Below are 25,060 nucleotides of genomic sequence, written 5' to 3'. Positions count from 1 at the left end.
AATGTTTTAAGTTAAAACCTATTTTAAATTTCTTTAAATATTTTTCTAATATAATATATAAATTCAAAACATTAATAGAAAGTGAAAATTATGATGAAATAATATTTTATTTAAAATATATAATAATTTTTTAAGTATTTATATATAGAAATGTCAAAATTATCAATATAAATATTTTTAAAATATTGAATTATAAAAAAACGAAAATAATATTTGTTCCTCATTGTTTCTCTACAATTTTGAGTAGGAACATTTTTGAACTGTTGTTCCTTTTTATTTGAGGAATGAATAGGAATAGTATAAGATCCCACATATCTGAAAATTGAAAAAACATTATGCGTAAATGGTAGCAAAAATTGAGGAACAATGAGGAACACCACATTCCTCTTCATTCTATTTCTAAAAAGTGGTCACCAATTGTTAATCTTTCACTTCTGGAGGTCTAACGTCTCTTCAAATTTTAAATGGTGCATCGAGAGCATGTTTTTATGTTATGTAAAATTATACATGTATTTATTAATTATGTCATATTGTCATGTATCAATCTTTTTACCCAAAATCAAGCCGATCCTTTCACAAATGTGAAATCCGATTGCATAACTCCAAATGAGCAATAGTTGTTGTATATTAGCCGACTTTGAGGTTCATCTAAGTGGGAATCAGAAGTGAGTTTGTGAGTGAAATGGTTTTGCAAGTGCCAACATTGTCAATTAATAATGTAGCTTTCTTAAAAATATAAAATTTTGTTGTTTAAGTGAAGTTTTGGGTTGGATGCTTACAAATCTTCGACGTATTTAGAAGCGATCATGATGGTGGTGATGAGGAGACGATGTACATTGGTGATGGTGAGACTGATTCTAAAACCGGGATTGGTTTGACAAAACCAATTAATGTAGACATAAGCCACCATGTAATAAATCCGAAACAAAACCGAACCCGAACCCGAACCCGACAAAGCCCGAACAAAACCCGAACCCGTCCGAAGATATATATACCCGAATGGGCTTTATAGGTTTAAACCCAAAAACCCGAAAAGCCAGGTCCGAGCCCGAACGCCCAGGACTAGTACATTCCATCTTGACCATATATTATACATCTCATTATCTTATCTAATGAATCATTTCTTATCTTTTTATACTAATTTTTGGGATAATCTAATCACATTACTATTCCTACGTTGGTATTGTATAATTAAAATACAGTCAACTAGGTTTAAATCCGCGTTACACCGCGAGTGAATATTTGTATTTTAAAATTTTGATATTAATGAAAATATTTGTATTTTAAAATTTTGATATTAATAAAAATTATATGATATGATGACTCTTTATTATAAAAATATATTTTTATGGTTGTAATATAGAATTTAGTTAATTTACACGAAATAGTTGCGGTTGCACGTGCAAAATTTTGCGAAAGCATGAGGTTGGTTCCTAGCCTCATCAAATGTTTTGAATGATTAATTTAGAGGTTGAGAATTAAGTAAGTATATAGAACTTGATGATGTATTTTTTTTTTTGTCCTTTACATCATTTTTAGGCAGGTTTGAATATTAGTTTTAACCTGCGGCAAACCGCTAGAAATTTTTTTAAGCAATGTTATAATTTGTGAGTGAAATGGTTTTGCAAGTACCAACATTGTCAATTAATAATGTACATTCCATCTTGACCATATATTATATATCTCATTATCTTATCTAATGAATCATTTCTTATTTTTTTATACTAATTTTTGGATAATCTAATCACGTTTTACAATCTTTAACGATTTTGGTATATACGGTAAATTTTCACTTCAATTAGGTTACAATTTGATCGAAAATTAAAAATTTTGTTTTTTAAAACGGATCTATTATCCTTACCGAACTAAACCGAACTTGTCACCATTTCTTCTAAAAATTCCTTTCACTTCTTATGCTGAAACTAAAATCATAACCGGACTGAATTAACGAAATTCCGGTTCGGTTCGGTATAATTTCCCACATCGTAGTCTCTTTTAGCCTTATCCCGTTAAACCATGTTAAATAAACTAAAAGACAAAAACACCCTCACAGGTCAGATCAACAGTACTCTTTACAACTCTTCAACTTCTCTCTTTCTTTCTTACCATTTCTCATTTCCATCAGCCATCCTCACCGGTAAGTCAAAATCTAAATTTTGGTTCAAAGTTTCGATTTTTATTTCCATAAATCATCTCTAGCTGCTTGATTTAGTTAAAGACCAAATCTTTGACAAGTTTATCTTTATACAAACATCAGGATTTTGTGACTGGGGAGGTTTCAAAATGAGTTTGTGTTCTAAAGAAGCTGATTTGGTAGTAATAGATGAAGAAGATGAATCAGGAACTGTGTGTTTACATGCGTATTCAGATTTAACTTATGTGTCACCACTTGTTTTCTTGTATCTTCTCAAAGAATGTTATAAACATGGTAAGTTTTAGTCCTTTAGCTTGCTTTTTGAAAGTTCCCCAATTGTGTGGATTTGAAGTGAATTTAATGGGTGTTGCAGGAAGTTTGAAAGCAACTAAAAAGTTCCAAGCTTTACAGTATAGAGTTCATCAAGTTCTTGCTAATAAACCTCAGCCAGGACCTGCTACTTTCATTGTTCAGTGTCTTACTGTTCTTCCTATGTTTGGTGTGTATGGTGAAGGGTTTAGTCATTTGGTTATATCAGCTCTTCGTCGTTTCTTTAAATCGGTATCTGAACCAACAAGTGAAGATGATATGTCTTTGGCGAGAAAGCTAGCTGCTCAGTTCTTCCTTGATACTGTTGGAGGTTCTGTAGCTTATGATGAGAAGGTGATGTTGCATACTCTTAGAGTGTTTGATGTCGGGTTAACTAGCATCGATGAAGCCTTGTCTATGTCGGGAGTTTGGTGTGGACATGGGTTTGCTTGTGGAAGTGCGTTTCTGGAACAGTACATTTCGGATTTGATCAAGTCAAAATCTTTCATGACGGCTGTGTCTTTGTTAGAGCATTTCTCTTTTCGTTTCCCTGGAGAAACGTTTCTTCAACAAATGGTTGAGGATAAAGACTTTCAAGCTGCAGAGAAATGGGCTACCTTCATGGGAAGGCCTAGTTTATGCATTCTTGTCCAAGAATATGGTTCAAGGAATATGTTAAAGCAGGCGTATAATGTTATAAAGAAGAACTATCTCCAGCATGAGTTTCCGGAATTGTGTTACAAGTGTAGAGAAAGGTTACTGCAGCTGCTTTTGCTTTTGATTGTAAACATTAGAAAGCTTTATCTTTAGGTGTTTAACACTAAAAGATGGTAATCTTCCGATTAACTGGCAGTGCAATGAAGGATCTGGCAGAAAAAGCATTGTGGGATGTTGCTGAGAATATGGCAAAAGGTGATAGACAGCTTCTTGAGTATCTGGTAAGCACTTGTTATACATAAAACCAATGTCTAAAGACTTTATTCATTTCGGGAGATTTGTAACCCGAAGCGGTCATTTGTTCTGTATCATCATCTGTTTACTGAACTGTTGGTGGCTTTTTGAGTTTATAGGTATACTTGGCAATGGAAGCTGGGTACTTGGAGAAGGTTGATGAACTGTGTGGTCGATATTCACTTGCTGGTCTGCAAAAAGCACAAGGTATATATTGCTGCACAGAACCTTGCCTAGTGTTTTCAAAACAATAAGACGCTTACAATGGTATTCTTTATTTTGTTCAGAGGCTGAGGTTTCTTTTCTTGAAAAAAGCTTTTTGCGTCTCAACGATCTAGCTGTGGAAGATGTAGTCTGGGTTGATGACGTTAATGAGCTGCGAAAAGCAACTTCTTTTCTTGAAGGATGTAGAGTTGTGGGTATTGACTGTGAATGGAAACCCATTTATATCAAAGGCTGTAAACCGAGTAAGGTAAATTACTTGTAGTCTCTTCCCATTCATAACACGCTGTAACATTCTTATCGTTGTTGTTCTTGTTTACAGGTTTCAATCATGCAAATTGGAACTGATAGCAAAATTTTCATATTGGACTTGATAAAGCTTTACAATGATGCCTCTGAAATTCTGGACCACTGCCTTGGTCAAATTTTGCAATCGTATAGTATACTGAAGCTCGGTATGTGTGAAATCTATCTTCTTTTCTTCTTGCTTAACTTTATAAAGATATTCTTTTATTGAGTAACACCCTGATCATGAATTGTCTTTAGGTTACAATTTTCAATGTGACATCAAGCAGTTGGCCCTTTCATATGGAGATCTGGAATGTTTCAAGCACTATGACATGTTGTTAGACATTCAAAATGTTTTCAAAGAATCATGTGGTGGTCTAGCAGGACTAACGAAGGTGAGGTTTTCTCTTTGATATTACATCTGAGTTAGCATTTCGAACGGAATATCGTAGCATCATTGTTCATTTGACCTCTTTGTTATACTGTATCAGAAAATATTGGGAGTGTCTTTGAACAAAACAAGACGCAACAGTGACTGGGAACAAAGGCCTTTGACTCAGAATCAGGTATATGATCTTTTCAATTATCTGTTTAGCTATAACTGACTGACACGAGACAAAACTACCGGAGAATGTTTCCATATATAGTTGTTACCATGATTATGAGGGATAACAATTGTTATATAGTTAGAGTCTGCCTAAAACTTGACAGAGTTATGAGTGAGTGAGAAGGTGAATGCGTAGTTTTCGAATCTGATATTAAGTGTATTTTGCAGCTAGAGTATGCTGCTCTTGATGCTGCAGTGCTGATTCACATATTTCGTCATGTTCGCGATCATCCTCCACATGAAAGTAGTTTAGAGACAGTCCAGTGGAAATCTCACATTGTAAGTAGCTCTCATATATAATTGCTCATCTTTCAATCAGATAGTTTAAGCCCTTAGCTAGAAAATATGAGTTTGATGATATCTTAAAGAGTTAGTTTTGTTGGGATGATGATATGTGATTAAAATGGCCTTATGGTATGCTATTGTGCTGTGTGCATGGAATCTAACATGAGCATAAATTTTGTGCAGGTCTCCCACATGGATAATTCGAAGAAGCTGAAGAAGCCGAAGAAGTGGAAGAAGAAGCCTAAGTGCCATTCCACACAAACATTAGCTTCGACATTTTAACAAGCCATCAGAATTGAAAAGCAAGGAGAAAGTGTGTAAATATTCGTTCAAACTCTAAAATGAAAATACACATGTAACAGTAGCTCTTCTATGTAGGATTTGAATTCAAGAAAGAATTCAAGAAAATAAAAGAAACAAATCTTGTTTCAGAGTAACAAAAAAGAAATCTTAACGGGGAAAATATCATTTACATGCATAAAACTGTATGGTTTGTGAAAGTAGCTTCACAGAATCAACGGTACAAACCCGAGAACTAGTCCAATGAACAATCCAGGCAGCTTTCTCCCGGCCTTGCCAAAATAGAGTCCCTGCGCATAGTCTCCCACATTGAAGTTCCCTGTATATTCAAACTCAACTCAAGTTAACGTTACATGGTTATGTGGAGGATGAAAAGTTAGGGGTATTTCATGGTTAAAACCTCGTGTGAAAGATGAGCTGCAGCCACCACGGAGAGTGTTCCTGATATCTCTTGGGGTAGCCCGATTGTAAAACACGAAATCAGACATGACGCTGTTAATGCATGTAAGCACAAGTTCTGTCTCTGCAGCACAAGGACCGTTGCAGAACCTGTCTGTTTCCTCATGTGGAACCTTGAATTCACCTTCTGTGTTTAGTCTAAACGCCTCATTGCACCCTCTGTAGAGCTGCACAAATTGAAAAGCTATTGTCAAACAGTGGTCTCCTTTTTACAGGGTTTTCTGAGCTGACTGATCATATTTACCAGGTTATTGTTAAAACAGAACGCGGCTCTCTGAACCAAAATCCCTGCGCCTCCAATTACACCAGCAGCCTGCCCATTGACTGCATCAATAATCTCAAAGAGAATGAAAACCAAGTTAACTTAATGAGTGTCTTAGCAAAGAGAATCTGAGACTTGAAAGACCAAACTGTACCTGAATATCTTTGAGTATCAAAGTGAAACACTGCATAGAGTAGCCATAGTCTTAACACCTTCCAAACATTCATAGCAACAAAGAGAGAGACAGAGACAGAGACAGAGATTGATTGCTGTATCGATTTGATTTAGGAATGAGGTAGGGCACACGTTATTATAAAGTGGTAGTCTGTTCAAAAAAGTTGGTGGTCTAACTTGGAATAATGTTCAATGAAACATAAGCAGTTGACAAAAATGTGGACCAGAGACATGAATAAGTTTGGAAATGCAAGCCACCAAACTTATGTTCAACACAGAAAACAACAAAAAAAGAACAAATAGGAGAAAAGAGTGTTCAAGACTTCTAAGAGAAGGATGTGATATCATCAATCACAAATCTTTCAGCTTGAAATAGACAAATTGTACGGAAAATCTTCTCGGGTTTGGTTTGAAAATATGAAAAAGACTTGGTGTCTGTCCTTAGTTGATGTACTGAGAAAGCCATTTGAATCCCTCGCCATAACCCATTTTCCGGACGATGCTGCACATGAAGACCTCAAGTGGGCGAACACCAGAGTCTCCAAGCGTCACCTTTCCCTTGCCTGTGGTGAAATTAGTGAGACCCAAGTGATACCTCAATTCATCTTCTGAAGCTGCATAAGGAATATCAATCTTGTTTCCAAGAATCAGAAAGGGAACAGTTGCAAGGGCTTCATCTGAGAGAAGAGCGTCAAGCTCTCTTTTTGACTCAGCAAATCTCTCTTTGTCATAAGCATCCACAAGGTAAACAACAGCATCAACCTTTATACAACCAAAAAAAGAGTTTAAATCAGCAAAGAGATTACCATGTTTCTCTGCATCAGATTAATTCCAATATGCTAACAAAACAAATAGATCCACTAAAACATACTTTAGTTCGCTCTACAACACTAATAACCATAAGCTCTATGTAAATCTTAAACAATTCTGGTACTATACACACTAGCTCAATATCAACAATTCATATCAAATAAGCTATACGTATCTTACATCCTAAAGTAACAAGAGAAACCAAATTACCAAGAACTACAACCCCAAGATAATCTTTATGCCAAAAGATCCAAAACATAACTGGCTAAACTAAGGAAAAATTCATAAAAATTTCTTTGTCAAATCGTAAACTGATAACAAACCAAGACCACTGAGACATCTTGAGCCAAAAACATATGTAATGTAACAAAGAAACTTGCATCTAAGCTTCAATTTAGCATACCAACTACAACCATTAAAGATCTAAACTTTAAAGACTATATTGAAAGTAAAAAATCATAAAACTTTCTTTGCCAAAATCGTAAACTGATACCAAATCAATACCATTCGAAAACATCTTGAACCAAATACATATGTAATGTAATAAAGAAACTTTCATCTAAGCTTCAATTTAGCATACCAAAACTATAACCAATAAAGGTCTAAACTTTAGCATACCAAAACTATAACCAATAAAGGTCTAAACTTTAAAGAGTAATTTGAAAGAGAGAACATTAGATTAACCTTGGCATAGTAATCTTTCCAAACCCTACGAGCAATCTGATGACCACCCAAATCAAAAGCCTTGAACTTGATTTTACCAATGCTAAGTTCTTCAGACGTTGGATGTTGCGTCGGCTGATGCTGTACTAATCTCTAAATCACCAAAATTCACACAAACCCACACACAAAAACAAATCAGATCTCAAAATTTTTGACCCAATTTCAAAATTCTCATCACAAACACAGATCTAATCTCAAAATCAAACCTCGTCTTTGAGCATGTGAAGTAACGTGGTTTTGCCAGCATTATCGAGTCCGAGAAACAAGATCTTAGCTTCTTTTTGCCATAATCCTAAAGAAGCTAAGATTCCGTAGAACCAATCGAACAAGAACATGGTTTTCGTGACTTCGTCTTCTTCCTCACTGATCGATCTAACGGAGAGAGATGTGTTAATGCCAAAGACAAAAAAAAAAAAAAAGGAGTTATTAAGAAAAAAAACAGACGTGGCCGATGATCGAGCTGGTGTAGTGACGTGGCGTGTTGTGAGTGGAAGGTATCGTTATGATTGATGTCATTGAAGACAACCTGGACCATCAGATCTACTCATTTATTAATCAGCGGCTACCAAATTTTTTCTTGTTTTTCTCTTTTTCAGATTTTTTTTTTTTTAAACGTAATATATTTGCTTTAGATTTTGGAAAAAATGTAAAAGATTTGTTAAAAATTTAAATATAATTTTGGTTGAATTTTTGTGTGTACACCGCATAGAATTCATATTTTCTGTTTTGAACCCTATACATTATGGTATAAAAATATTAATTAACTTTTGTTTAACCATTACAACAACAACATTTTTAAAATTATATTATATTTTAAGTATATAAAATATTTATTCGGATCTCGGTTTGGTTATGGTTTTTGGGTGTACAAGCTTAAAATTCGTTTAAATACTTTATCGGTTTTGCATCAGGTTAGATTCCCATTTTTTGATCAATTACGGTTCGATTCAATAGTTTTATATATTTTGTCTAGACCATAATTATCTACTATAATTTTTTTTTTGTCTAGGTTTGGTTCACTAGTTTCATTTGTTTTCTATTTTCGAGTTTATATTTTTAGTTATTTATATAAAAAGAAAATATTTGAATAAATTTTATTTAAACTTTGAGTATTTTGGTTATTTGTCTTTATAAATAACTAATATTTTTGGGTTTATACTTATGTAAAGATATTTTACCTTAACAAGTACCTTAAGCATTCATAGACTTTGATTCATCCATCTCTGAGAAACATCGTGATCCACTTGATTCTTCTTCCGAATTATACACAACAAAGTAACTTAGATATTTGGTATCCTTCACAAGAAATATAAGTTTTTTTTTTCTTTTTTTTGTATGTTTGTGGTGTTTTTATAAATATGAGATTTTATAAATATGCAATCCTAGTATGAAGCTGACAAAAAAAAAAAAAAAAATGCAATCGTTTTTCATTTTGGTAATGTAGGCTACAAGACTAACATGCTTATGTAATATTTTATTCTTTTTAAGATTTCATATTATTCAAGTTTATAATAGGATTTATAATTGTTTTAAAAAATTGGCTACATACATGATTTGCCACGGATATTACAAGTAAAATTCGTAGTTGATAAAACCACTAATATAGTCACTTAAGAATCATAAAATCAGTGGCTATCTAGTCAGGAAAAACCACGAAATAATAAAGCTATGACGTTATAATCGCAATTTATTTTAGTGACAACTTTTGGTATCAGCTTGTAGTCACGAATATTCAGGTTAGGCGGGATGACAATAACTATATGTTTTTATATAATCTCAAAATAAGCTATATCTAGTCTTTCATTGCATAAAACCATTAGTAAAACTATGTTTACTTAGTGGATGAATATGAAACGAGGTAACTAACCCTAATGAATATGCATACAATATTATATCATGTTCACTTTTTAATGTTGTTCTTATGCCATAACATAGAAAAAATGAATTTTACTATAAAAAAACAACTTGAAACTGAATTAAAATAGTAAAGCAAGGTTTCACAATATATCAAATGATTAAATAAACGTTTTGTTTGGTCAGGGTAATTGTGTGGTAGGTAGTCCATTAAATTGTGATTTGCCTTGGATAATTGAATAAAAAATTACATCTTATTTCTATTTTATATTGATAATCATTTGAGTAATCTAGGTCTTGTTCGATATTGAGTGTTGTTTGTGGTGGAAAATGTGATTAAAGGAAGACAAGTTTATTTTGTAATAGATTGTTGGTCAGAACATACAGAAATAGACATTGATGAAAAGTTTAAAACAAAGCTGCCACGTCCATTTCATCATATAGCAAAATTAATAGTTTTACATTTCCAACCAAACTGTAGATATACAAATTTTATTTATTGAGAAAAGGTAACAAACAAATATATAAGAGTATGAGACTCTAAACTCTTTTTTAATTTCCACCATTTTTGCTTAGAGCTCATCCTGTAGTAAAATCATAATCACAAACTTAGTCACACTATCCAATTTCTTATACTTAGTTTGCTATTAAATGTTGAAAAAGAGGCTAGAACACATACATGGGCCGCATCGACTTGCTTAGTTTCCTTAGACTTCGTGTTCTTGTCCGAGTCATCTCCTTCATTGTCATTATTTTCTGGTTCTTCATCATCCTGTAAGAAATTAAACATTTATACAAGAAACCTTGAAAGAAACATAGAGTTTGTTAATATGCATTGTGAAGCTAATTAAGGTGTCTTACTTCAGATTCAACTAGAGCTTCTTTTGATTCCTTTGTAATAACCAACAAAGAAAAAACATACAAGAGTTCTTGATTACAACTTAACTAATTTGGAATAATTATACAAGATTTTATGGGATGGAGGATTAATTTGTTACCTCTTCCTCTCTTTTCTTTTCGACTTCATCAAATGCTGCCTTCTCTGCCTGTAACACCATATATTTTTATAACCTATGGTTTATTAAAGACAATATAACCAAATGAAGAGCAAGGATTGATTAACATACATCCTTGTGCTTTCCCCATGTTTCCTCGGCCAACTTTTTAGCATACTCTATGTCATCGCTTACCAAGACATTGTCGAACAAAGATCCCGATTTCACCTACCAAATCATACACCATATGTTTAAGTTTCAAACATATACCATCATAAACACATGACTTAGATATGTTATTATTACCTGCCACAACTCTACTCCAACATATCTCAATTTGGGGAAGACATATAGTTCTGGATCATCCTTGAACTCTACATAAAATTGAATGTACTTGTTTATTCGATATTACTTCATCCGAAAAAACTCAAACACTAGATATTATTGTTGCATCAATGAGTAAAAAAATCTCAAAATATATTTTAGTTTACTACAAAATGTATCAAGTTGGTGTGAGATTATAGAGTCATGGTGCATTTTATTACATGAATGTTATGATATAAATGGCTACAAAGATAGAATTTTACCAGGGTTGTCAATCATAGGAGCCTTCCACTTGCCCTTGTAATTAGGGTTTTTAATTTTCTACAATACAATATGATAACCGTGAGAGAAAAGCAACATAGTTTGACTATCTTTGTACATTAAAAAACCTAACAAACCTTGGGCTTCCATTTGCCCTTGTACTCAGGGTTAGGGATGGTTGGGGCAGTCCATTCACCATATTCTTCTTCATCCCATTCATCAGGCTAAAAAGGAAAAAAAAAACACATAAAAACTAAGAAGTGATGATCTAGATTAGGTTTTGCATCAATGCAAGAAAATGGTTCAAACCTTCGTTGCACCGGGTTCTGGAATATCCTTAGGGATGTCATCATATCCCTCCGGCTTTGTGTCTTCCGGATCAGGAATGTATTTTTTGTCATCCCAATCTTCAGGCTTCTGGACACTTGGATCTTTGATCTTCTTTGGTGGTAGGAGATCCCAATCAGAGTAGAGACTACCAGATTGCTTCTCAACATTATCAATCAAAATACTATAAGTAGCATCTGGTCGAAGGATGAAAGTGTACACATGAGTGAGTTGGTCAGTCTCACATGAGACCTTCTTCTTGATCAAGTGGTTTGTTCCATTGTAAGTAAGAATCGCATGTACATTCTTAGTCTCACCACATATATCAGGACCAAACATAATACTGCATGTAATAAAAAGATAAGTATGATGTATGAATGTTTGATGTTGATATAGAGATTGTGAAAAGAAACAAATTAATGCACCTGTAAGGAGTGTCTCCTCCAAAAAATTTCTGGTCAACATCACCACTAAGCAACTTCATGTAGCCACCACCACAGTCAAGCTTCTGCTCATGTTTGACAGAGAATTGGAAGACTAGGGTCTTGTCCTTGTTGCTGAACTCAGGAAACTCAGCTGATATAGCGTAGAATCTATTGTCTTCGCTAGTTTGTATACCTGAAAGAGAGTGATATAGAATAGGTCATGAACCAATGAATCATCATCACTAGTCCCAAAGACACATACCTTTATCATTAGCATCACCAGACCAATTGCCACCAGTGTGTTTCCATTCTCCAGCAGTGTTACTATCTTTCTTCCAGTCTGATTTTACCCATCTGTTCTCCCATCCATCTTAAGAAATTGATACAACAAAAAAAGAAAACAAATAATGAGTCTAGAACCTAGATCAAAACTTGTCATTTCATATGATATAAACTAAAGGATTTGATCATATAATAAAGTTTCAATCAAAGTAAAAAAATAATAACAAGAACAATAGTAAACAAAGATACATATATAATGGTTAAACAAGTTTATATATATATATATATATCATCTAGATAAGAAAAATAGAGATAAATAAATGTAAATACCATCGAATCGCTCCTCGAAGATAACTTCAGCAGAAACTATCACCACGAGAGTGAAAAGAATCATAGAGATGAATTTAGAGTTTAGTTTCGCCATTGCTAAAAACTTAGATAAGAGCTTCCCTAAGAACAGAAGATATGATAAAAGAGTTTGATATATATACATACCAAGAGAAGCTACTCTCTCTTGGCTTGCTGAAGTTGCATATTTCCAACCAATATATCATATACACGTCAGATTTGCATATTAACATTTCCATAATTTCTGTCAGATTCAAACTATTTTGTATTAAGAAAAATTAATGAAAAAATCATTACCATAAAGATAATATATTATGACTAAAGGTACATTTTATTTATTTATTTCTCACAACATTTAGTAATTGGTGGATTATATAGTTTATTTTTAAAATCAATAAAATATATTTATTATCTTTGTATTTTTAATAAAAAATAAATTTAATAAAAATTAATTGCAAATTTTTATTTAAGCAATACATATTATGAAGCATAATATGTCACATTTTCTCATGTGTCAATACCAGAAATTTTCTCATTTTTTTCTCCAATCTGATGAAAATATAATTTATCTCAATAAGTTAAGCTGTTAAAATAAAAAGTAAATCTAAATGATTTCTAGTATATTAATCTTAGGTTGATCAAATATATGATTTCAAAATCAATAAAATTGTAATTGTTATCTTAATAATTTTAATAAAATATATATGAAAAAGTTCCTCTAAATTTTTTATTAAAGCAATATCATCTATATATTACTTATTATTTTTATTTTTTTGGTAAACCCAACTATATATTACTATAAAAGTGAAGCAAGTATTGAAGAACAAATTTTTCAGTCCTTTTATTATCATAGTTTCTTTAATGTTTCTATACACATTGTCAAACTCCTTTGTTACATTTGTTAAAATGTGACATTATTACGATATAAGAAAAGATTATTTACAAAATCTTTGGGAGAAGTAAATAAAATCATGTTACATGCCCGAACAAAGAATGTAAAATAGAGCTTCACAGGATGATCTTCTCCTACAACTGGAACTGAAATAGAGTACTTGACCAGACCGGAGAAAGCCTAAGAGACAATGATTGTAACCAAGAAATCGTCCTACCACTGTCCACTGATTCGATAGGTATGCTCTCGGACACCACAACCATTTAAACCGTAACCACAATATGTTGATGTATTTACGTCATTATGATGACCTCAGTAGTAAATAGTAAGCACCCAAAGATTGAATATATGAAATACTAGTTGTTGACCCGCGCTGCGCGCGGGAGTTTTATAATTGTTTTTTTATATTTTTAAAATTTATATTTTGATTTTTCTTTGTTTTTTTTTTTTTTACTCTTGTTTTTGTATTAATTTAGTATATGAAATGTTTATTGTTATTTTTTAAAACTTTGATCTAAGTCAAATAGTAGCTCTTAGAACCTTACATGTTAAAAGCCTTCAATTCTTGTAGGCCAAATTATTCTGGTGAATCCACTTATTTATTTATCCAAGTATTTTCATTTTACTTTTTATTTTATTTTTTCCTACTTCTTATGCATAAAATCAGTTGTGTTCTCGTTTGATGTGGCTTCGGATGACATCAATTTAGTGATATATCTATCTGTATAGTATAAATATCCTTGTTTTGTATTTTGTTTTTGTATTTAGCCCCATTAATCAAAAAATTTATCATTACTTTATACATAGATACTTGTTTTATTTATTTTTGGACATAAATGTTTTTTACTATATTATTTATTTTCTTAAAACCACTACTGAATATAAAAATTAAATAAAGGCTAAGTTATTAGGTAAAAAAGAAATTAAAAACTAAAGTGTTGTAATTCTAAATCAATGTAAAAAATTAAGATGAATGATGATGTGACAGCTAATGTGGAAAATGATGTGGCATAAGGAGAAGAGAGAAAAAGTTAACTTTATATATATAGATACGATCTTCCGTCTAATTCATAAAGGGTTCTACTTCTAGATGTCATTCATGAAAGAAATTTTTTTTATTTTTTATTTTTTATTTTTTTTTTGCTAAGGAGATGAAGATGAAAATAAAATATTGCTTCATATACAAATGTTAGCAACGTTTTTTTTGGTACGACTTACAAACATAACACACATATATTGCTATCGTTTTTGGGCTTTTAATTTTAGTCCAAATTTAGTGGACACTAAACGACTCAAATAAGGGTTTTAGGGTTTTTGTTCTGTCGTCATTGTACGTCAAGTATATATGTCTTCAACTGTCGGAAGAAGAAGAACCCTAGAAAAGCCTTTTTTTTTAAGGTTGCCATAACATCAATCCTAGTTATGCGATGATGAATAATATGTCTAATCTTCCAAGAGACTTGGTTGAAGAGATCCTCTCTAGGGTTCCGGTGAAATATCGAAGAGCGGTTCGATTTACTTGCAAAACGTGGAACACTTTAACTAAAGATGATAGCTTTGTGAAGAAACATGTTGGCCAAGCAAAACTAGCATCAGCTAAGACAAAAGAGTTCATGGTGATCATGACAATGGGTTTTAGGGTTTATTTGACGAGTGTGAATCTCCACAGCAACGTTATAAAGCATGAAGCTAAGTTTACTAGCCTAGACGATTCAGATGTATTAGATGTAGTTAGAGTCATTCATTGTGATGGTTTGTTGTTATACATCACGAAAGGCAGTAGTAAGCTTGTGGTTTGGAACCCTTATTGTGGACAACCCCGGTGGATCGAATTCGAGCCTAGTTTCAACCGAACGGGCATATATTTGTATGCTCTAGGTTATGAGAAGCACATAAATTGTTGCGACAGCCACAAAATCTTGAGATTTAGTAATTTTTTTTACAAATTAAAAGAGTTCAAAATCTATGATTTTAACTCTGATAAATGGAGGGTTCTTGATGTCACACCAGACGAGAAGATTCGTATACCTTATCACAGTCGCGGTGTCTCTCTTAAAGGAAATACATACTGGTTTGCAGAAACAAGAGATGGACACGATTGTCTCATACTCTCATTTGATTTCACAAGAGAGAGATTTTGGCTGCCTTTGTCTATGCCATTTAAGTATTGGAAACCTGAAGATCTTGTTACTCTATCGAGTGTTAGAGATGAGCAACTTGCGGTTTTACATCAGCGAAGTGACACATTCATGATGGAGTTTTGGATTACGACTAAGATTGAGCCCAACATGGTGTCATGGAATACCAAGTTGTTCTTAGCAGTAAATATGGTGAGACCACATAGTCACTTTGGCCTTGGGTTTACATTTATGTCTCTGAGTTTCTTCATTAACGAGGAGAAGAAAGCCGCATTGGTTTTCAGTAAAGACCAAGGAGTTTCCCCTACTCGCGACATAGCGTACATTGTTGGAATGGATGGAACCTTGAAAGAAGCATATCTCTGTGTACATGAAAAATATCGTTACCCACTTGCATGTTCTTATGTTCCAAGTTTAGTACAACTTTAGTAAGTTCATTTTACAATAAATACCTATAATTAATAATCTACTTATTTGGTCTGATATGGGTCGCATTTTTGATGTTGTAGGGGATCGTGGTGTGATAGACCTGGGCATAACGAGAGACATGACGGTGGCTGAGGCTTGGTGTTCACGGTGACGGCGACGACACATGCATGAGCAATTAAACTACATTGAAACGGCATTAGCTTCTCACCATCTCCGCTCCACAAATAGACAGGATGTGGTCTTATGGCGTGGCAAGAATGATGTGTTCAACACCAATTTCTCTACTTCAGACACTTGGAACAACATCCGAACTCACTTACCTCCAGTCCCATGGCACAAGGGAGTTTGGTTCTCTCATGCAACTCCGAAGTACGCCTTCTGCGTTTGGCTAGCTGTTCATGACCGGCTGTCCACGGGCGCCCGTATGATTCAGTGGAACAGAGGGATCTCGGGGTCTTGTGTGCTGTGTAATAACAGCATTGAGAATCGTGACCACCTCTTTTTTCAATGCTCCTTTTCTCGAGAAGTTTGGCACACTCTCGCCAAGGGGATTTTCAATACCAAGTACACAAACATTTGGTCTCAGATTCTTCACACTATCTCCTCTACTTGGCCAACCACCGTGGAGAGCTTCCTTGCTCGCTACATATTCCAAGTCACAGTCCACACGCTCTGGAGAGAACGAAATGATCGGAAACACGGGAACGCTCAACATACAACTCGACACTTAATCAAGTGGATAGACAAGCAGGTCCGGGACCAATGTTCGATGATCCGGCGACTGGGAGACCATCGATATGATGCAAGCTTTCAATCCTGGCTTCATTCTCGACAAATTCCTTGAGGACTCTCTTTCTTCTGTTTACTATTTTCTATTTTTTAGCTTCTAAATCATGGCTTAAGAACTTTATCGACAAACCGTCGCACTAGTTGTAACACCGAACCATTTTTCTTTTGAGTATAATTTAACATTAGATTCAAAAAAAAAAAAAAAATCTACTTATTTGCAGAATTCAGGAAGCTTATTTTAGTCAAACCTGTTTATATAGTGTACGATCTTGTTACAAATCCACATCCCAAGATCTTTTTAAAGAGTCGTCAAGTCGATCAGAAATAATGAGATCCGGGTTCACAATCACCATTGTGGACAAAAAGACATTCATAGACCAAATCTTTAGTTTCGACAATCCTTTTTAGCACCTTGGAAATAATCTGTCATATTCATCATAAGGCAAAAGTATAGTTTAAACTGGTTGAGATGGCTCACACGACAAGAAACAATAACGGGTAAAAACTATAGTCGTTGAAGTTGTTCCGCATCCAAATTTTCTCCGAATGCTCATATGTGGAGACTAGAGAGAATACAGTAAAGCTATTAGAAGCCACAAGGATAAGGGTTACTCAAAACATAGAGCATGGATAGAGAAAATAGAACACTGATCTTGTTAGCGTGAATCTTTTTTTCAATGTACGTTCTTCTTGCCAATGTTCTAGCTTACACAAACTCACAGCGAGTTTTCGGAAACAATCTTCCATCTTTCGATCTTCAACATTAAAGAAACGGATTCGTTAGTCTCTTGCTCCTTGCTTAACTATTTTTTTTCTCAGAGGAAATGTGATTCCGGAAAACACAATGTTAAAACCAAGGTCAAATTCTTCAAACTAACCATTCAATTCTATCCGTTAACCGTTCCCATTTTCAATCTCCGGCTGCCCAACACGGAACAGGAGCTCGGAAAACAATAGGTTCATCGGTAACAGGATGATCCAACGACAAACACTCAGCGTGAAGCTCATGTCCCTCAAATGTCCTTCCACACCACTCATACCTTCCATGATACTTCACATCTCCTCTAATCGGAATCCCAAGATACTGACAATGTAACCTAATCTGATGCGTCCTCCCACTTCTCGGAAACGCCCTAACCACAACAACAACATCATCTCCCTCACAACTACTCACTTCTCGCTTCCCCTCAACTACAACCACACTCTCCACTTCACAAGACTCGGTTTTTACACCGTCAACTTCACAAGACTCACTTTTTACACCATTAACCGATACAACTTCAAACGTTGTCTCCATATCTCTAACAAAAGACCCACCAGGCAAGACTCTACCAACATCCAAAGCAGAGTAAACACGCCAAGCCCCGTGCTTGGACCGTCCATGACCTGAACTAACAGTGACCTTACTCCAATTTGGAGATGAACCAATACAAAGAGCAATGTAGGATTTACGAATCTTATGTTCTGTAAACGCCTTAACAAGCTTAGCAGCTACTTTATGAGACTTAGTAATAATCATCACACCACTTGTATCACGATCTAATCTATTCGCTAAATGAAACTCACTTGAAGAATCTGAAATCACAAAAAACCCAGAAATCGAAATTTGTAAAAATCATTCACCAACATGGAGAAATTAAGATTTTTGAGATTTCACTTACCAAGAACAATTTGAGGAGCAGAGCGAAGAACAGCTTCACAGTAAACACCTTTAGGTTTATTCACAGCCATTAAGTGTTCGTCTTCGTATAAGACATCGTCTCTTGTGAGATTGTAAAGACTCGATTTTGATGAAGCTTCCATTGCTCTCTTGAGTTCAATGTCTTTTGAAATTGGAGGGGGAGGGGAAGATATGGGTTTTGGGTAATTGAGATTGAGCTCAGATGTTGTAGCTTCCATGGATTTGATTGAGAATGCGAAATAGGGTTTTGTGATGATTGAATTTGCAGAGAAGGAGAAGGAGAAGAGGTTTCGAAGCAGGGACATTGGTGTGTTCTTCTCTAAGTGTTCATAAATCATTACACAAGGGATGTTTAATTCGAATAAACCGATCCGGTTTAGATAAACCGATCTAAAATCGAAGATTCTTTTGTAAATCAAGGATGCAAGCCCTGGGCAAAAGAAACCTGAACCAAAGTACCAAACCGAGCCGAACCAAAAAAGGATTTGGTTCGGTTTTGGATCCCACAAAATAACCGAAAAGATCTTAGTCACACTATCCATGGATACGGGATAAGAACATAACTAAACCGATTGTTTATAAATAACTAAATAGAACCGAATTTTGTTGGCAAACCCTCTACAAATCTACAATTAAACCTAATAAATTTTGGTTCAACTTCTCACCTAATACATTTTTGTCCTAATATATTTTTGGATATTTTATCGTGATATATTTTGTCAAATTTGTTTGGATATATAAGGTAGTTTAGTACTTTTTTATCATCTCGGATAAAACACCTGGAACCAAACCGAGATGTATTGGTAGTTTGGTTATTTTTGAGTATTTTTGGATAAAAAGCCTGGAACCAAAGTGAGATTTATAGATAGTTTGGGTTTTTTTTGGTGTCTCACATAAAAGAACAGGAACCGAATAGATAAATAACCGAACCAAAGCGAACCAAAAATGTTTTAGTTCCATTATGGAATCGTAAGAACCGAACCGAATGGAACCGAAGAACCGAACGCCCATGACATGCAACTGGACTTAAGACTCAATCCGAACCGGAGCTGTACCAAACCATACATTCTATGTTAGGTGTAAACCGGAAATTTTGTAAAATCAAATAATCTTAACCGAAATCGAATTGAACCGAATCTGCGAAGTTCGACGTCGTTTCTGATAAACCACAAACCCTAAACTACTCTGACAAGAATCGAAATTTTTTTCATTTCTCCGATCGATTTCGAAATGTTATCGTTAATCATCAGAAGATCTCGAAGCAGATTCATCAATGGAACCAAGATCAGAACTTGTATCCTCTCTTCTTCTAACTCTCTCTCAGAAGCAGATTCAGTTTTGGTTTCTAGACGAAGCTTCAATTCAACACCTTCGTCAAGCTATTTCGGAAAAATCAATCGGAATCACGTTTCCACGACTCGATCATTGAGCTCAGAAGCTGTAGCTGTAGCTTCGACTTGTGATGGACTAACAGTGGAACGAATCATAGCTAATCAATGGCCGATTTTAGATGAGAGTGAAAGTGATTGGAAGAGTCACGCTGCAGCGATTTCACAGTCTATTCAAGTCATCAAGAGACGATTACAGGTAAAATTGCATTTACAAGCTTGAGAATTGTGTGTATGTATGATTAGAATTAGTATATGCCATTGTTTGAATCTTTATATGTTTGGATTTTGGCAGTGGAAGAAACTCTTGGTGAGGTTGAAAGTGTTGTCTGCAGAGCTGAATAAGCCTGATCTTTGGAATGATCCGAATCATGCGGGTAAGATAAGCCGGGAGCACGGTTCGCTTACGGGGAAAATGAAAGGAGTTATGACTTTTGAGAGAGAACTGCTTGAACATATTGATATGTTGAAACTCGCTAAAGAGGAGAACGATTCAGAGTTAGAATCGGTGGGCGTTTTCGCACTCTAGGCATGTGTTTCTTTTTCTGTTTCTGTTTCGGGTTGTCGTTTAAAACGGTTAGTATCAGAGTTATGCGTAAAGTTACAGTGGAACTACTTAAGAGTTGAGACCAAAATTGCCAATCTGGTTGGTAATATTGCTAACCATGGATTATTAATTTTGCTGCAGGAGACTTTGAAGGCATTGATTGATATGAGAAGGGTTTCAAAAGAGAAAGAACTTGAGGCTTTATTATCTGCGGAGAATGATACGTGTTCCTGTTATATTGAGGTGATTATTTGAGACAATGTGCATGAGATTTTTCTGTCTCGGGCTTGATATTATAAAGCTGATAGGTCTGTTGAATAGGTTCAAGCAGGAGCTGGAGGAACAGAGAGCAATGATTGGGCATCAATGGTAATGGAAATGTACAAAACATGGGCTCAACGACGCAAATTCTCAGTCACTGTGGTTGATGAAGCGCCTGGAGAGATAGCAGGAATCAAGGTTTGCTTTTTCCCCTCTGTATATAAATGAATCATACATTTGTAATACAGCTGATAGAATCCAAACTGAGAAAATCTTTATTGATTCACTTTAGCAAGATCAACATATCATAGAGAGACTTAGAAAATTCCATAAACCACCCAAGGTATTTTGTCCCACGGTCTTTCTAACAAGTTATCTCTGTAGCTATCCTATTCAACTATAGTTACTGAACTGTCTTACACACCTACCACTACTAACTACTTACTAGTTAGGCTAGTTACAATGCTCCTGCAGTAGACTAATACGCAATATTATCAGGATCACATACATAACCATTGGCTCACTTATTGATCCAATTGTGTGCAGTTTGTCCAATATTCACTGCAAAATCTCATGTTTTAATGGCAATTGGTCAATTCTATAGTTTTGAACCGTTGGCTTACATTTAATCCATTTTCCTGAGTAGCGGGCGACAATTAAAGTGAATGGTGAATACGCATATGGATATGCCAAAGCAGAAGTTGGAGTTCATAGGCTGGTGCGTATTTCCCCATTTGACAGTGGAAAACGGAGGCACACTTCATTTGCTGCGGTCGCGGTGATTCCAATTCTAGGTGATGGCTCAACCCGTGTGCAGATCAATGAATCGGATCTCAGGATAGAGCGGTTTCGTTCTGGAGGAGCTGGTGGACAGCACGCTAACACAACGGACAGCGCTGTGAGAATCATTCACATACCAACTGGCATAACAGCAACTTGTCAGAACGAAAGGTCTGGTCTCAATGTCTTAATTTTTCTGTTACTTTTCTTTACACTCTTCCTTATTTCCCATTTAAAAAGGAATTCTGGATATGGCTAGGCTTTTGTTTTTTTGGGTTACGGTTCAGAGAGATTTATATGGAAGTAGGACAGAATCTGGTTTCGAGAAATGTGTAGGACAAAGTTGTTTTCGATTAGGTTCCATTCGATTTGAATTCAGTTTTTAGATTGAATTGCATTTATATTCCCATCATTGATTTTGGTATGCAGGTCGCAGCATATGAACAAGGCTTCAGCAATGGCGGTACTACAATCACGGTTAGACCAACTAGAGATGGCTCGTCAAACAGCAATGAACGCTCAACATACACAATCACTAACCGAGATCAGCTGGGGAAACCAAATAAGAACTTATGTTCTCCATGTATGTAATACCAAATTCACACACGATTCCCCTGTACTTTGAATTTTTAGTATCTGAACGAGCTGAGTGTTCTTTGTCTTTGCAGCCATACAGAATGGTGAAGGATCTGAGAACAAACTACGAGGTCACTGATCCGGACTCGGTTCTTGAAGGAGACTTAGATGGTTTCATCTTGAGCTTCTTATCTTCTTCTTTAGACAAAGATGATCCAGGACATTAAGTTTTATTTGGATCTTGAGCTGATGATCTAGTAGTTTAGTTTTGGAAGATTTGTTTAGAAATGTTGACATGATTTGTCTTAAGAAAGTTTATGTTACTCCGAAAAAGTTAGAGTGGCGCAAACATATTCATTGTTTTAACAATAATAAAATGGCTCAATGTAATTTGATAATACAATATTACTTCTAGCATTTAACTTTTTTTTTTATAAAAATTTAAAATCCAAAAAATCGTCAAATCTCAAAAAATGTGTTTGTTTTTTTTTTTGTTTTTTTTGTGTTTTGAAAAGTGTTAAGAACTGTTAAATTTTATGAGTTAACGATTTTCATGTTTACTCGAGATTATTATATGCGAATTTATAGAAAAAGAAAGAACAAACTATTTTAAAATCCAAACAAACTTTATTGAAATCCAATTAAATAAAACTTAGAAAATCTAAAAATCCAAACAGAAAATCAAATAGTTGCTAACAAAATAATCATCTAAAGAACAACTAAATCCTAAATCAAATTCTAAGACACTTAAACATTGCCGGAAACCGATTCTTCCTTTGGCAAATTGTATCGATTAAGCAACATAATGGAATCAGCGGCCACGGGTTCGTTGTCTTGGTTCCTATGCCATGTGTAGGCAGCATGAGTCTTGTTCTTGATTTCCAAAATGGCATGACCAAAACTCGCCTCACGATATGCGGAGTAACTTGGTTGTGGCTCGGTAAAGCTGTTTGCAATACCTTCGATGTTTCCACCATCTCCGATTGTGATGTAAATAGGAGCAGATGGGTCTTTCACCGGAGTAGACAAGCCATCGGTAATATTGTACTTGATGTTAGAGATACGTTCAGATCTCTCGTAAGCATGAACATGACCCGCCAAAACCAAATCCACCTTGCTGTTAACGAGCCATGATTCGAACATAACCCTCATGCTCTCACCTTCCATGAAATGGTAGTTATTACTGTTGTACCATGGAGAGTGAACCATGACAATCAACCAAGGAGTCTCTTCTCTGTTCACCTTCTTCAACTCTGCCTCGAGCCACATGTATTGAGGCGTGTACTTAGCTGAAAATGAGATAACATGTTATATACAAGAAAACTAAAGTAACATTAAAATATATTTAAACATTCACTTATCAATTACCATATGGAGAGTAAGATGAGAGGACAATAATGTACGCTGATGCACGTTTGAGTGAATACCAAAGAGGAGAAGTGCTTCCTGAATCTTTATAGGCGTTGGGGTAACGGTGAGTGTATGGTTTGAAAGCGTGAGGCTCACCCTAATAAGATTCAAATGGTTACAAAAACAACACAATAAACCAAATGATTATGAAAATAATTATAAAGTGTTATGTTTTGATTTTACTATGGTTGGAACGAAATCAATCTCATGGTTCCCGGCTGCAAAGATGAAAGGCTGATAAGCCGCACAAGGCTCCATGAATCTTCCCCAAGAGTCCCATTTTCTCTGGTCATGGTTCGGATGGTCATCGGCATAAGACAAGTCTCCGACAAAGAGAACAGCTTCTCCTACAGGGTTTGACATGTAATGATACAATGTCTCGTTAGAAGCATAAGTTTGTCCAAGATCACCTACAAAAGATACAAACATAATGTATTAGGTCAATTAAAAAAAACCCTAACTTTTCAAAAAAATATTCTTAAAACAAAACAAAAACAAAACGTACCAATGATTCCAAATGTGTATGGAACATCAGGTCCGACCTTTGGAGGAGTTTTAAAGGAGAATTTTCTAGCGGATTTATCAGTACCAATCTCATAAGTGTAATTGGTATCGAACTGCAAATGTAAAAAATACAAAAGTAAACAAAAAAATCTATGAATAAATGTAAATTTTTGTTACTTGGATGAGAAGTTAGGTTTATAGAAAATTACAAACCTCGAGTCCTCTAAGGGTAGCATGATGGAGGAATCCAGAAGTATAGTCATAGAATCTGTAAGACTTTGTAGCTGCATGAACTCTCTTCTTCAACGGCTTAACATCAGTAGTATTAGGAGCGATCCAGTAAGTAACAACGTCCGAGCCAGCGAGATTTATCGGTGTAACCCACGAGACAATCATACCACTTCCATCATGATCTCCTTGGGTTAGATGAACCTAAACAAAAAACCAAAGACAAATAAGTAAAGATCTAACAAAAATTCTAAATCTAAACTCTAATACAACAAGTGAAAGTGATGATCGAAGTAGAATAGGTTTAAAGATTAGGATGATCGAAATGAAACCTGTTCGGGAGTGTTGTAGCCACCAGGAGAAGGGAACGTGTCGAGGGACATCTCAACGGACGGCATAGCTTGGCGGACAAACTTGCTGGTGATACCAGCATTGATCAAAGTGGTAAAGCTTAGAAACAAAAACGCTAACAAAACTAGATTCTTCATTTTTGATGATTTTTTTTGTTTGCTTTACGAATACTAAGTTTGATTTGGTTGCGATTAGTGATGTTATGGTTGTGTGAATATATATAGAGAGGGTTCATTGAGTGTTATTCTCGAATAATCAAGAGAGATAATATCTAGTTTAAGGAATATGCTAGTATAGAAAAGATTTTGTTCCTAAGTAGTTAGGAACTATTTTGAATTCTTTTTTATTTTTTTGTATTCGAATTTTTTTTTTAATTACTAAGCTTGTACGGTGAGTACTTAGTAGTTATTTTTAAGAAAAACATTTTGATAGAAAAATAAAATAAAACAAAAAAATGCAAATTTTATATTGTTTTTGACATCTTTGTATCGACAAGGTCCGACCATAGCTAAATCCTTACTACGCAGTAACGCAACATAGTGGAATCGAAACTTTGATAGAAATGGTGGAGTCTAGTAGAATTAGCCACTGGACTAAAAACACATCCCCTCAAAGGAAATTATTTTTCGATTTCACAAATGGATGTTTGTAGGAATATAGATATGGTAATTTGTTTGGTTAAGGTATGTTTTAGTTAGTTATAAGTTTACTTCTTTTTTTTTTTTTAATACAATATAAATTTTATA

The 25,060-nt window shown here is 34.7% G+C and overlaps 8 protein-coding genes across 10 annotated transcripts; 3 read left to right on the top strand and 5 right to left on the bottom strand.

The window, feature by feature from the left end:
• The first annotated feature begins 2,074 nt into the window (after positions 1-2,074).
• Positions 2,075-5,191, top strand: LOC17894592. Its single transcript, XM_023787284.1, has 11 exons — positions 2,075-2,137; positions 2,258-2,428; positions 2,508-3,198; positions 3,297-3,381; positions 3,514-3,601; positions 3,682-3,866; positions 3,939-4,071; positions 4,163-4,299; positions 4,396-4,470; positions 4,680-4,790; positions 4,980-5,191. The coding sequence occupies exons 2-11, from the start codon at positions 2,284-2,286 to the stop codon at positions 5,076-5,078; spliced, it is 1,749 nt and encodes a 582-aa protein (XP_023643052.1). The 5' UTR covers positions 2,075-2,137; positions 2,258-2,283; the 3' UTR covers positions 5,079-5,191.
• Positions 5,111-6,093, bottom strand: LOC17895499. 2 transcript variants are annotated; one of them, XM_006301037.2, is made up of 4 exons: positions 5,972-6,093; positions 5,800-5,879; positions 5,497-5,722; positions 5,111-5,415 (listed from the first exon to the last, which is right to left on the bottom strand). In XM_006301037.2, exons 1-4 carry the CDS (start codon positions 6,042-6,044, stop codon positions 5,303-5,305), a joined length of 492 nt encoding a protein of 163 aa, XP_006301099.2. In that variant the 5' UTR covers positions 6,045-6,093; the 3' UTR covers positions 5,111-5,302. The 2 variants fall into 2 exon arrangements, with proteins under 2 accessions (XP_006301099.2, XP_023643053.1); XM_023787285.1 differs by having other exon boundaries at positions 5,800-5,892; positions 5,972-6,049.
• Positions 6,094-6,164: 71 nt separating this feature from the next.
• Positions 6,165-7,922, bottom strand: LOC17894928 (GTP-binding protein SAR1B). The gene is made up of 3 exons (XM_006301061.2): positions 7,731-7,922; positions 7,486-7,617; positions 6,165-6,753 (listed from the first exon to the last, which is right to left on the bottom strand). The coding sequence occupies exons 1-3, from the start codon at positions 7,857-7,859 to the stop codon at positions 6,433-6,435; spliced, it is 582 nt and encodes a 193-aa protein (XP_006301123.2). The 5' UTR covers positions 7,860-7,922; the 3' UTR covers positions 6,165-6,432.
• Positions 7,923-9,846: 1,924 nt separating this feature from the next.
• LOC17895167 (calreticulin-1) lies at positions 9,847-12,437 on the bottom strand. The gene is made up of 12 exons (XM_023787982.1): positions 12,323-12,437; positions 11,973-12,080; positions 11,711-11,903; positions 11,268-11,628; positions 11,096-11,182; positions 10,961-11,018; positions 10,680-10,747; positions 10,506-10,601; positions 10,377-10,424; positions 10,240-10,269; positions 10,058-10,150; positions 9,847-9,962 (listed from the first exon to the last, which is right to left on the bottom strand). Exons 1-12 carry the CDS (start codon positions 12,414-12,416, stop codon positions 9,951-9,953), a joined length of 1,248 nt encoding a protein of 415 aa, XP_023643750.1. The 5' UTR covers positions 12,417-12,437; the 3' UTR covers positions 9,847-9,950.
• Positions 12,438-14,671: 2,234 nt separating this feature from the next.
• LOC17894340 (putative F-box protein At3g23420) lies at positions 14,672-15,871 on the top strand. The gene has a single exon (XM_006301265.2). It carries the CDS (start codon positions 14,672-14,674, stop codon positions 15,797-15,799), a length of 1,128 nt encoding a protein of 375 aa, XP_006301327.2. The 3' UTR covers positions 15,800-15,871.
• A 1,129-nt stretch (positions 15,872-17,000) lies between these two features.
• Positions 17,001-18,581, bottom strand: LOC17895353 (RNA pseudouridine synthase 1). Of its 2 annotated transcripts, XM_006302477.2 has the most exons (3): positions 18,250-18,581; positions 17,467-18,163; positions 17,001-17,343 (listed from the first exon to the last, which is right to left on the bottom strand). In XM_006302477.2, the coding sequence occupies exons 1-2, from the start codon at positions 18,572-18,574 to the stop codon at positions 17,499-17,501; spliced, it is 990 nt and encodes a 329-aa protein (XP_006302539.1). In that variant the 5' UTR covers positions 18,575-18,581; the 3' UTR covers positions 17,001-17,343; positions 17,467-17,498. The 2 variants fall into 2 exon arrangements, with proteins under 2 accessions (XP_006302539.1, XP_006302538.1); XM_006302476.2 differs by having other exon boundaries at positions 17,001-18,163.
• Positions 18,582-19,470: 889 nt separating this feature from the next.
• On the top strand, positions 19,471-22,223 carry LOC17894984 (peptide chain release factor PrfB2, chloroplastic). The gene is made up of 7 exons (XM_006302162.2): positions 19,471-19,856; positions 19,953-20,165; positions 20,346-20,447; positions 20,526-20,663; positions 21,112-21,416; positions 21,675-21,828; positions 21,914-22,223. The coding sequence occupies exons 1-7, from the start codon at positions 19,500-19,502 to the stop codon at positions 22,046-22,048; spliced, it is 1,404 nt and encodes a 467-aa protein (XP_006302224.1). The 5' UTR covers positions 19,471-19,499; the 3' UTR covers positions 22,049-22,223.
• Positions 22,224-22,568: 345 nt separating this feature from the next.
• LOC17895728 (purple acid phosphatase 6) lies at positions 22,569-24,451 on the bottom strand. Its single transcript, XM_006301695.1, has 6 exons — positions 24,296-24,451; positions 23,949-24,167; positions 23,737-23,848; positions 23,415-23,641; positions 23,190-23,328; positions 22,569-23,110 (listed from the first exon to the last, which is right to left on the bottom strand). The coding sequence occupies exons 1-6, from the start codon at positions 24,449-24,451 to the stop codon at positions 22,569-22,571; spliced, it is 1,395 nt and encodes a 464-aa protein (XP_006301757.1).
• Positions 24,452-25,060: the final 609 nt, after the last annotated feature.

The sequence above is a fragment of the Capsella rubella genome, unplaced genomic scaffold, assembly GCF_000375325.1.
Source record: "Capsella rubella cultivar Monte Gargano unplaced genomic scaffold, Caprub1_0 scaffold_2, whole genome shotgun sequence".
Lineage (NCBI taxonomy): Eukaryota > Viridiplantae > Streptophyta > Magnoliopsida > Brassicales > Brassicaceae > Capsella > Capsella rubella.
The sequence above is the reverse complement of the archived record's forward strand: the minus strand, read 5'-3'. Positions and strand labels throughout refer to the sequence as shown.